Consider the following 12,507-nt stretch of genomic DNA (forward strand, 5'->3'; position numbering starts at 1 on the left):
AAAAAAAAAGATTGTCTAGCGTGTTCAGCAAATTCTGTAATAAATGAAGGCTTACCTTTAAATGAGCTTTAGTGCCATTCTCAGTGCCTATATGCATGTTGAGCATTTATTCTTGTACATGTTTTGTTTTACATTTGCAGAAGTACTAATTTTAAAAAGAATTGTCACTGAAAACCTGGAATGTTTTTTATGTTTCATTGCATGCCTTCCTCATAACAACACAAACATTTTCCCTGGCAAACACAACAGCGTTCACAAACACACCCATTTTATTTTTTACATTTCCACAATCACAACAAAATACACAAGAAAAGCTGTATTTTTAGCATCATAAAATATCATGACATATGCAGACAGAAAATGATAGATTTAAAAAAAAATCTTGTCAAGTGGCACTCCCAAGTTTTAATGCCAAATATGTAAAGTATTATCATGTGAAGTCTGGAGACATGGCCAAACCTGTACAAACTTGCCCATTACTTGACTAACACGCACATACACAGACTGACTCATATTCTCACAGGAATTCAGCCCCTTTAGCATTCTGGGTCTAAAAAGTAGTATTACATCATTTCCAACTAACTCCTGTGGTACAGTAATGTCTGAAGTTTGCAACAGCATTGTCATATTTGGCTGTGAGAGTTTCCTAGTAATTGGGTTGAGCAGTGAGGATTGCTGCAGTAGACTGGGCTACAACACCTAAAATACCTCTGCGGAGAGGAACCCGCTAAAAATAACTCATGTTTGTTCTGGTGGCTGACTTTTTAGGACAAGACTCCAGCAAGTCTATACTGGCAAAATATAATGACAGCTTGTGCAGCAGCATTGGTCTGTTCTTCAAAAGATAATATCTATTATAATAACACAAGAATGGAGCCATGCAAATTACAGTGTGCCTGTTGTGTTATGGCGTCTTTAGAGAAATCTGGGCAATTACCAATCGGCTGTCGCCTCTTTGCAAACTCTCTGCCTCTCATTTAATCCAGTGATCCTGAAGGTAAATACGCTTCAGTGAAGCCAGCAGTTGAGGGGCCACAGGAATCTTCAAAGCCAGGTTTCCAAACAAGTGGAAACTTGCAGTAAAGTGCGGATGTTGAAAAGAGAAATGTGTTTCTGTGTATCTTTAAAACATGAACCTGAACCTGTACCGTATAACTGAAACTAATCTGTAAATGACGTGGCACATGGGTTAGAAGATGGATTTCAGATGCCATATGATCCGGCACACTCTTGCAATGTATGGTATGTGCTTTTGGTATGTGGCTGTAAAAGGTTTAAGTAGCTCAGTTAGTTGCAGTGCTGGCCATGTTTATTGCATCACTTTACATGTTCCAGGCTTTCTTAAAAAGTTTTAACTTCACAGTGTGGCTGAGCTGTTATTGCTTTCTATGATATATTGTTTAACATATTTGAATACGTTACTTTGTGTTTGCTATAGGGTGCATTGAATGTAAAAAAAGCAAATAATGTTTTCCATGGGCATCATCATTGAAACAGTTCTCATATAAATTTGGGTATCCTGGGGCATGACCGTTCTGCTTAACAGTTTGGTCTGCCAGCACCCCCTCCTGCACCTAGTTCTCCCCTGAAGATCACCAAGGGCTTGCTGAGCTTCTGAAAGTTGAGGGCCAGACTCCAAGGTGCTAGAACTGCAGGCAAGTACCGGCACTTTTCGATCAAAAGGGCTGCTTTATTGCAAATAATTAATGAACGCTTTCCTCTTTGTGCTCTCAATAGCTAGTGTACACAAGCTGTGGAAAGTGTTGTCATTTGCTGAACAACACTGCAGTTCAAGTGCATTATGACAGGACTTATCATTTTGTTCCACAGAATGCTTTATTATAGGAAATAAATGAACAGCTTTTTTCTACATGAGTAAATGCCTACAATTCCACAACAACAACAACAACAACAAAGAATACTGCAGTTTTTAAATTAGCAGGAACCTGGAGCTATATTTATGAATCGTGTGTGAAAACATTCCTTAAATGTATCGTACGCACAGAGTTTAGAATGTGCACACACACAATTCAATTCTGATTTATCAATCGTGTGTAAAAACATTCCTTAAATGTATCGTACGCACAGAGTTTAGAATGTGCACACACAATTCAATTTTGATTTATCAATCTTGTGTAAGGCACTCGTACGCACGTTTCTTAGTAATACGTGTTAGTAAATCTCAATGTCACTCGAATTTGCATTTAATATGCCCCTGTATAGCCTTATATGGTAAATGTAGCGTCTGTCATGGCTCTGTTTTCTCTGCAAATGCCCACACTGCTCTTTTGAAGAATAAATGAATCGTGGGTTCTGCCTGGTCATTTACCCACCACATTTAAGAAGAAGGAGTTGAGCGTCACATGTAACCTGCACATTAATTGAGTGGCACTCTCCCGTGTTCACGAAATGCAATTCATTCAATGTCTGTGCTTTAATCTGCTGTCCGTCACTATAAGGAAACTAAATGTACTAAGGACAAAGGACAATGATGGAGTCCAAAACCACTAAAGTGGCTTGTGTCTTTGAAAGGCACTAGTGGCCAAAAAGCCAAGAGTTGTTGTCTACTGCAGGACTTGTATATGTGCAGGAATGGGATGAGTGCGCTTGGTTGGTCTGTGTAGCCTAGGTCCCAATATATTGCACAATTCCAATAGGACTTCCTTGGGAAAGCTGTATCTTGCAAAAGGTGTTTCTGTGCTTTGTGCAACACTCTCTCTCGACGAAAAGTGGCAAGGTCTTCCAAAAGGACGAGATCAGCCATTTTCAAGTGGTTTACAATTATTTTGAGAATTTATAGGGAAAATGTTTATGTGTTAACAGGCTGCGCGTCTATTTCTACTTGATATGATATTATATTGCAATTCACAATGCACGACAGAAAGGACTAACAACAACAACAATGTTTTCTATTTAGTTTGTAATACTCGTGGTGGTGATAATCAATACTGATACCACTGCGTGGGTAATAATAGGCTAATTACATAGGCACGTCAAATTTCAGTTATACAAATTTCAGTTATAAACTGTTTTTCATTATGCAGTGATGGTGTATCTTTATCGTGAATAATAGGGGTGTAACAGGGCGAGGAGCCCTGTACAGTGTTTTGTTTATTTATTTTTAGAACGGGGTTTCCCCCTCCGCCCCTGTGTTATTTTGTATTTGTTTTGTATTATTATTATTATTATTATTATTATTATTATTATTATTATTATTATCGTTAGGATTTATTTATATGATGGCGAAGTGCCGCAGGTTTTATTATTTTTTATTTGTATTTATTTAAAAATGTATTGACGGCGAAGCGCCGCTGGTTTTGTATTGTTTAGTAGCGTGGATGGGTAGCCCCATCCACAGTAATTTAAACTCGTGCAGATTGTGGCCGAGGGGTAATAGAATAATTGCCAGCTAGTTAAACCCCTCGGCCACGGTATAAAAAGCCTGCAGCTCTCTGCAGTCAGGGTGGGTGTTAGGAGCGAGAGAGCGGAGAGAGCGAGAGGAGCGAGAGAGAAACGAAACTAAAAAGAAAACTATATAGGAACAGTGAAGGCGATAGCCCAGCCTGACCTGTTCAGTTTTGTATTTTGTGTTCATGATTTTGTTTTGTTTAAACCTTTTTATTTTGCTCTGTGAGCAAGTCTTTCTTTTTGTTCAAACACTTTATTTATTTTTGTTGTATTTAAATAAATGGTGCGCAGCGTCTTTTTGAATCTGCAGTACTGGTGTCAGTGTTTTTGGTTCCTACTTCTGGCCTGACGTCACAACTGGTCCACCCTGTCACAAGGGGTTCGATTTTTTTTCTTGGAGTACCATCATTCTAACACACGGAAACAATCGTACGCATGGTCCAGAGTGTGCGTGAGTCTACGAACATTTCCACGCAAAGTTGTATGTTGATAAATCTCATACTTTCTGTTAGACTGTGCGTACTCACAGTTTAGAATGAAATTTGTGCGTACGCACGATTGATAAATATAGCCCCAGGTACTCAAAACCTTTATTATCTATTTAACATTTTTGGTTTATATAACTATGTTTTATTCTTTCAGACTGCATTATTGATGTCATAACTTGTCAGGCTTCCTCCTTTTTTATCCATCCAGCCTCTCTTTTTGCTCCAGATCTGTCAGATTTCATTAACATTTCATATTCACCGGCTGCAGAAATAACAGCACAAACATTGCTGTACAACCCAATTCTCTTGCTCCAGTTATCTTCTGACAAAACAGATTTTGTTGGTAAGATGCTGACATTATTTCAATCCTGCTGTGGTCCACAAATTTGCAATACACCATACTAAATTAAACCACTTATTAGGGAGAGGGATTATTTATTAATGCAAATAATATCAATAACAACATTATTTGATTACAGCCGCCTGCCAGCTATCTTAAAGAAAGTAGCTTGCATGTGATGACCAAAAGCAACATGATGCTGGCAGCACAAATATATGATTTGAGAACCTGCTTATTACTAACCAGACTGCTAATTCTACCTGCAGTGCAGACAGATCCAAATTTAAAAAAGGAAATTTAACCACAGCATCATAAATGTGTCCTTGGAACAGAGATCAACAGATACACGTTAGGTGTGGCTGCAGTATTAGGCTATAGCGCTGAAGAAGGCTTATCATATAATTCAATTATCATCATGCCCAGACTGCTCCATATATCTGAAGAACCGCTTATCCAGTTGTCATGAAACTTGCTAGTGGCATTATTTAGCAGAAGTGAGTGAGAAAACCAGATAGATTCGCCATAGTCTGTAATCCTAGAAACCAGGGTGTTCCCTAGAAAAGTATCTATAGTTTACCCTGGTTTGCCATGTTTATTAATAGGCTTTACAATACCTCACTATTCCTGACAATGCTTACGTATGCTTGACCATCCTTATTACACTTTGCTATGCTTTTACTATGGTAAACTTTTACAAGGGTTAGTCGCTACCTCTAAGGGGCCTCTAAAAGGTGTCTTAATATCACCGTCCTTTAAAAACTAAGCAGCACCCTCCCTGAGGTTTACATTTTGTACAGACAGAAATGCACTGAGGGGTAGATGTACTTAAGTGTTTCGTCTGTTGCAATAGTCGCAAACGAGTTGGAAGTCTAGGGTGAATTGTACTAAACAAGCGCAGTGCTGTTAGAGACTTTAGGGAATGCTTTGAGGCAGCAGTTTTTCTTTGTGGTTCAGCCACAGATGAATATGTAATTATGGGCGTTCCTGCAGAAATTTGCAGAAGTGGGGTGGAGATAGTGCAAGTGAAGGTTCTCAAATATTATAATGAGATGTACTAAAGCTGCCGGCAAGTACGACACTTACAATTGCATCACTTTGTTAAGAACTTCTGAAAGCAAGTTTTAATTAGCAAACCTTTAAAAGGCAGTATGAAAAGCACTATCCCCTAACCATGGCCTCTGTGTTTGCACCGAAGGGTACATTTAGACCTTCGATGTTCGGAACATATTACCAAAGGAAGGTTCGAGCCTTCAACGGTACTAATTTGCATAATTTACTAGTGATGGCATTATAGTGACTTGTTTATATTTTACTGAAAATCCTATTATTTTACAGGCAATCCACATAAATGGAATAAAACATTCACATGTAGTTTAAAAACACGTTATATAGAACATTGTTTGATTGGTTGAGCCGGACAGTGGCAGGAAATGAGGAGAGCATATATAAGGGGGTGCATAAGTGACAGAGGGGAAGACAGAAAGACAGCGAGAGAACAGTGAGAGTGACAGCGAGAAGAGACTGCAGTGAAAGCGAGAAACATATTAATAAAAGGGTTTATTATTCTGGTGGCGTGAGTTCTGGCCCCTAACAGGAATTCTCTGTTTATTATCAAGAAACCTTAAAAAGTCTCCCTGCGTCCTGCTTTATAAACCAGACAAAACATTACAACTGGATTGCTAGTAACGTTTAGTTTCTAGGCTATCGCATCGTCTCTTAAACACTGAGAAGAAAATAAATTAAGTGAATAAAATAATCTTTAGCACAGTTATTTTGGTTTCTCAGTTTAGAGTGCAATTTAAAATATATTGCATTTCAGTCCTTATTTGCAAAGTAAAACAAGTTTGTTGCCAATCAAGTCATTGGAAGCCTTTTCATGTAACAGCACACAGTTACAATGGAAGCCTATTCCTCATGTAACAGCACACAGTTACAATGGAAGCCTATTCCTCATGTAACAGCACACAGTTACAATGGAAGCCTATTCCTCATGTAACAGCACACAGTTACAATGGAAGCCTATTCCTCATGTAACAGCACACAGTTACAATGGAAGCCTATTCCTCATGTAACAGCACACAGTTACAATGGAAGCCTATTCCTCATGTAACAGCACACAGTTACAATGGAAGCCTATTCCTCATGTAACAGCACACAGTTACAATGGAAGCCTATTCCTCATGTAACAGCACACAGTTACAATGGAAGCCTATTCCTCATGTAACAGCACACAGTTACAACGGAAGCCTATTCCTCATCCAGTACACAGCTAACCTCATTAGTTTAGTGGAGTAGCGCACAGTACTCTATGAACGTTCATGCTGTAGCCTCTATATATCCCTCTCCAGTACACAGCTACCCTCATTAGTGAAGTAGCGCACAGTACTCTATGAACGTTCATGCTGTAGCCTCTATATATCCCTCTCCAGTACACAGCTACCCTCATTAGTGAAGTAGCGCACAGTACTCTATGAACGTTCATGCTGTAGCCTCTATATATCCCTCTCCAGTACACAGCTACCCTCATTAGTGAAGTAGCGCACAGTACTCTATGAACGTTCATGCTGTAGCCTCTATATATCCCTCTCCAGTACACAGCTACCCTCATTAGTTTAGTGGAGTAGCGCACAGTACTCTATGAACGTTCATGGCATATCCTCATTAGATATGTGGTTAATTTAATGGTAGCAACACCAATATTAATTTTATTATTGTTATTATACTGAACAGTCAAACAAGGCTCCTTTCTATAAATAAAACCTAAACAACTAAATATTTCATTTAAAACAGACATACCCACATGGTTTTCCTTCATCATTCCATCTGCAAAAAAGAAAGAAAAACAACGTAATTATTAAACAGTATTTAAGTGAAAAAAGCACCTGTAACTGGAATTAACTGAGCCAGCAGCCTGCAGAATATGTCAGCTATTTGGAAATGGTCCAATGATATGGCTATATGTTCCAACTGGCCTGTTCTTACTGTTAACGCAAGTAGAAAGAGATCGCAAGCTGTTTTAATGGGTGCCAAGGCTGTTACTAGGTTTTAATGTCCACATGGTTATTTAATGAATTGCGACTTTAAACATATTATTGAAGAGGTATAGAGAATATGTATGGGGCAGGTGTAGCAAATGTTTCAAGTGGGCAATTTGCCTACTGTGGAAAACTGTGGCTATGGCTGCAGGGCGGGCCTGCAGAGTGAAAAAAAGTGGACAGCTGACAGCACTCGTTTCAGAGGGTGCGAGTCTCTCCTGAGTCAGTTCGGGGGTTGCAGCGGTGAGCCAGCTTGAATAATAATCGGTCATTCCAAAATTGGGAGAAAATTGGAAAATGAATCAAAATAATTGTTAAAAAAATAAATAAAAAAAGAAAATTACAAAATTGATGTGACTCAAGTGGAAGAATGCCTGTTTGCACATACAGGTGGAGTCAAACATCATTAAGAGAGCAAAAGGGTAAGCCTTTCACAGAGAAACTGAAGCTCTGACAGAAATTTGACACCAAAACCCAAGCCGAACTGGACAAAACAAAAATAGTAAAATATATTTTACTTAAATTACTGCGTTTCTTCAACAAATGCACAAGTGTTGAGAGAAAACAGATTTTTTTAAAAGTTACAAATATAGTTCCAATATTTTTTTTTTTTTTTTTTTTTTTTTTAAGTGAACTCGAATTGTATCGTTGAACACTTGCGCAGGGACAATGTAAAATGCTGTGTGTCTCTCTAGCCAGAATAAGCACATTGTTTTGAAGTGAATATTTCCAAAAGCTAACATGTTGACACATGAAAGGGGCTATTTATATCAGGCAGTCAAAAATGACTTTTAGCAAAATGCTTACATGTTGAAGTGTTTTAGTGCAGTAGTCTGTTCGTGTTAATCAGCTGTAAGACAATTAAAGCTTGTTGATGGGCACTCGCTGTATGATATGAACACACTCAATAGGTCTGGAGCAGGGAATCCAATTCCAGACACTTTTCACAATCCTGGACGCTTTTCCCCAATTCCAGGATTTAGGGATTGATTTTTATTTATTTTTTTAATCCTGCGATTCCATTTTTGTAATAATAATATTGTGATTTTGCTTTTATTAACAATTAGCGGTCCATTTATTAAGTGCGTGTCAGGCGTGTCAGGTCCAATTTATTTTCACACGCGCAGTTAATTTTAGACGCGCTGTTTAAAAGTATTTTTTTTCACAGTAAAACAGGTTTAAAAGGCACTGCATATCAACAGGACACTCAGTACTGCATCTCCAGCCCCGCCCCACCCCTTGTTCGCTGTATTTTTCACATACCTCTTCATAATAATAATAATAATAATAATAATAATAATAATAATAATAACAACAATAATAATCTTTATTTTATATAGCGTGTTTCATAAATATCACAAAGCGCTTAACAAAGTGAAAAACTGAAAAAATAAAACAAACATACACAATATATAAAAACAGTTAGAATTAAAAATACAATGACAATAAAAGTCATAAGAATGCCAATTTAAATAAATGAGTTTTGAGGCGGGATTTAAAAATAGACAGAGACTCAGAATCACGGATCTCAGGAGGAAGTGTGTTCCTCAGCCTAGGAGCATAGGAAGAAAAAGCCCTCACCCAGTTTAGTCAGGGGGACAACAATAAGGCCGGCATCGGAGGACCGCAAAGCACGACTAGGAGTGTAGGTGGTAACAAACTCAGTTAGCACCCCGTCAATGGTCATGTTTTGACAGATGGATTTCCACAGTTGATGCGGGGTTCCCAATAGCATCACTAGTAGTGCATACCGATAAATCATCTCCTGATCACTCGTTTTATCACCAAACTCCTCAATAATGTGATCCAAGTCATTATTTTATTACTATAACATCTAAAAAAAGCTCTGCAAATGTCAGTGATGTTCTTTGAGCGCTGGATGCAGAAGCAGCTATCTTGTTTGTTTATATCCATGTTATCTATGTGGTGCCGGGGCTATCTGTATTCATGAGATACGCCCCTTTTTTTAGTTTTTCGGCTTCTCTCGCCTCCTATCTGTCTCACTCAGCCATTGAATGGTTTTCTCAACTTTTTACAGAAAAAAAACGACTAGAGACCTGTTTTTTACGTCTTTTTGATGATGTCGGACAGGGTCCGACATAGAACCGCAAAGGGTTAATAATTACTGGAGGGTGGCTTAGGGTAATGCACTCACACAACAACAAAAAAAAAGAATGAAAAAACACATACAAGCATTGCAAGTAAAGATAACAGTCATGTCGCTCCAGCTCCCAGGCAGAACAAGGGAGTGATTTCACTGTCTAAGTTGGGCAGCCCAGATGTCTGCTCAACTCAGCAATACGGTTTTAAAAAACATAAACGTAGATAAAACACTTAACTGATTAAACTACTAACACTGAACATTTAAACTCCAGAAAGTAAACTTACCTAGTAAATTCTACACATTTCTAAAAAGAAGCAACATCGTACAATGACAATCTTGAGGTTTTTTATTTATTTATTTATTTTTTTAGCCCACAGACTGCAGTAACCAAAGACCTGCTATTTAAATATGTAAATAATGGCTGGGTGTTTATACAGTTGAAAGGAGATTCAACATTGTTGATTCTATTTCTAAGTCGCAAAGTACTACAACCTGGTAAAAAATCATTACAGGATTTTTCTCAAGTACCGTGACAAGAGCTCATATCCCCAGACGAGAGCTTGCGTCCCCCCTGACGAGAGCTTGTGTACCCCAGTTTGAAAACCATTGGTCTAGATCAGGGGTGGGCAATTCCGGTCCTGGAGGGCCGGTGTCCCTCCTGGCTTTTGTTCCAACTGTGCTCTAAATTACTTAATTAGACCAATTGGTAATAACTGGTCCAATTAAGTAATTCAGGGCAAAGTTGCAACAAAAGCCAGGAGGGACACCGGCCCTCCAGGACCGGAATTGCCCACCCCTGGTCTAGATGGATGGTGGGTTTTCTATCATAGCTGCTTTTAGGCCGGCATTAGTATATGCAGTCGAAACTGTGTCCACAATCCAGTGAGACAGCCGCTGCTTTGAGAGGACCTGAGCCAGGGTTCTTACACCATGACAGACGAAGAGCTGGTCAGACTGACACAGAGCTCTCATCCTGTCAACATAACATCTCAATGCCTGAACCGGGTAGAGGGAGTTCAGTCTTTGATCCTCCTCCGAAGAAAAAGCAGGGGGATGGAGAGCCTCTAGCTCCACTGACTGATTTAAGTGGAAAGCCGTAACCACCTCAGGGAGGAATGCGGGGTTCTTACATAACGATACCCTGTTTCCGTTGTCCCAGATGTGCATACAGGCACCGTGCACAGCTCACTAACCTGCATAGCGGAGGTGATGGCTAACAAAAAGGCTGCCTTCATAGAGAGGTATTTCAACTCTAAGGAATGCATAGGTTCAAAACGGGGCCTTAGTGAGAGCCTCCAGTACAATATCTAGCCTCGACTCGGGGAGGACGTCCCTTCTAGGTGGACGTAACCACCAAGTGCTCTTCAGATAATGGGTCGCCAAGAAATGGGTGCCTGGGGACACCGAGTCAACAGGGCTGACTGGCTGCCAGGTACACTTTCAGCATAGAGGGGGATTTACCCGCTTCCAGCAGTTCTTGCAGGAATTGCAGAATAGCTGCTATAGGGCAAGAGATGGGGTCGTGTAGGCGACCTTGTGGAGGAGGCCCTAGCATTCTGCAGTGTACATACGACCGCGTCCGAGAGCCCTAAAGCGGACAGACAGTCCCGTTCAGGGTCCATACTTTGAGTCTGCCCGGTTCTGGGTGCCAAAGAGTGCCTCTTGTCTGACAGAGATCCAGGCGTAGTGGGATCTCCCTGGGCTGGCCTTGTAATAGCTGGCAGAGAGTCGAAAACCAGATAGTCCTGGGCCATCGGGGGGCCACCAGGAGAATTGTCGCCTTCTCTTGGAAGACCGGAAGCATTATGGTATTGTCGGGAATGCGTACAACAGCGTCTTGGGACACTTGTGGGCTAGGGCATCGACGCCTAGTGGACCGCTGAAATGGTGGAGGGAGAACCATAGTGGACAGTGAGTCTTTTCTGCTGTGGTGAAGAGATGTGGGGAAGCTATAAAAAAGGCCAACAAGATGCTCGGATATATTGTGAGAAGTGTTGAATTTAAATCAAGGGAAGTAATGTTAAAACTTTACAATGCATTAGTAAGACCTCACCTAGAATATTGTGTTCAGTTCTGGTCACCTCGTTACAAAAAGGATATTGCTGCTCTAGAAAGAGTGCAAAGAAGAGCAACCAGAATTATCCCGGGCTTAAAAGGCATGTCGTATGCAGACAGGCTAAAAGAATTTAATCTATTCAGTCTTGAACAAAGAAGACTACGCGGCGATCTGATTCAAACATTCAAAATCCTAAAAGGTATAGACAATGTCGACACAGGGGACTTTTTTGATCTGAAAAAAGAAACAAGGACCAGGGGTTACAAATGGAGATTAGATAAAGGGGCATTTAGAACAGAAAATAGGAAGCACTTTTTTACACAGAGAATTTTGAGGGTCTGGAACCAACTCCCCAGTAATGTTGTTGAAGCTGACACCCTGGGATCCTTCAAGAAGCAGCTTGATGAGATTCTGTGGTCAATAAGCTACTAACAACCAAACGAGCAAGATGGGCTGAATGGCCTCCTCTCGTTTGTAAACTTTATTATGTTCTTATGAGAGTAGAGCTGCCATTGTGTGGTCCAGTGGTTAAAGAAATGGGCTTTTAACCAGGAGGTCCCCGGTTCAAATCCCATCTCACCCACTGACTCATTGTGTGACCCTGAGCAAGTCACTTAACCTCCTTGTGCTCCGTCTTTTGGTTGAGACGTAATTGTAAGTGACTCTGCAGCTGATGCATAGTTCACACACCCTAGTCTCTGTAAGTCGCCTTGGATAAAGGCGTCAGCTAAATAAACAAATAACACTATGTAACACAATTTTTGTTCCTGAGTAGTAAGTGTTATTTCCTAATTGCTTATGCCTCAAAAGTATAGAAAATGGCTATTATTCCCCACAAATTTTGCTTTTGTGACCAGGACAGTGATATTTTGAAATTTACCTATTTCCAATGAGAAAACGGGCGAATTTGTGTCTTTTCGTTCACATAAAGTCAGAAAAAAACAACATATGAATCCAAATTAACATGTATTTATACTAAAGTAATACAAAAATTACTACAAAAGATTTAGAAGTGAGTAGTTTTTCGAGATTTACGATTATACTGTAAATCACTTACACGAATCAGCCCCCAAATG

At 39.8% G+C, this 12,507-nt stretch overlaps 1 protein-coding gene and 1 long non-coding RNA gene across 7 annotated transcripts in view; one reads left to right on the top strand and one right to left on the bottom strand.

The window, feature by feature from the left end:
* The window catches only part of LOC117396681 (nuclear receptor subfamily 6 group A member 1), a 234,413-nt gene that overhangs the window by 67,146 nt on the left and 154,760 nt on the right, over positions 1-12,507 (bottom strand). For 5 of the 6 annotated variants that reach the window (XM_059005243.1, XM_059005241.1, XM_059005242.1 and 2 more), the window contains exon 3: positions 7,033-7,059. The exons of the other annotated variant lie outside the window; for it this stretch is intronic. In XM_059005243.1, the coding sequence (XP_058861226.1) occupies positions 7,033-7,059 (27 nt within the window). The remainder of the gene's footprint in view (positions 1-7,032; positions 7,060-12,507) is intronic. 6 annotated transcript variants of the gene reach the window in all.
* LOC131702888 (uncharacterized) overlaps positions 1,122-12,507 on the top strand; it is a 34,641-nt gene continuing 23,255 nt past the window's right edge. Inside the window, exon 1 of the long non-coding RNA XR_009309585.1 lies at positions 1,122-1,242. This is a non-coding gene — a long non-coding RNA (uncharacterized LOC131702888). The remainder of the gene's footprint in view (positions 1,243-12,507) is intronic.

The sequence above is a fragment of the Acipenser ruthenus genome, chromosome 31 (genome assembly GCF_902713425.1).
Source record: "Acipenser ruthenus chromosome 31, fAciRut3.2 maternal haplotype, whole genome shotgun sequence".
NCBI lineage: Eukaryota > Metazoa > Chordata > Actinopteri > Acipenseriformes > Acipenseridae > Acipenser > Acipenser ruthenus.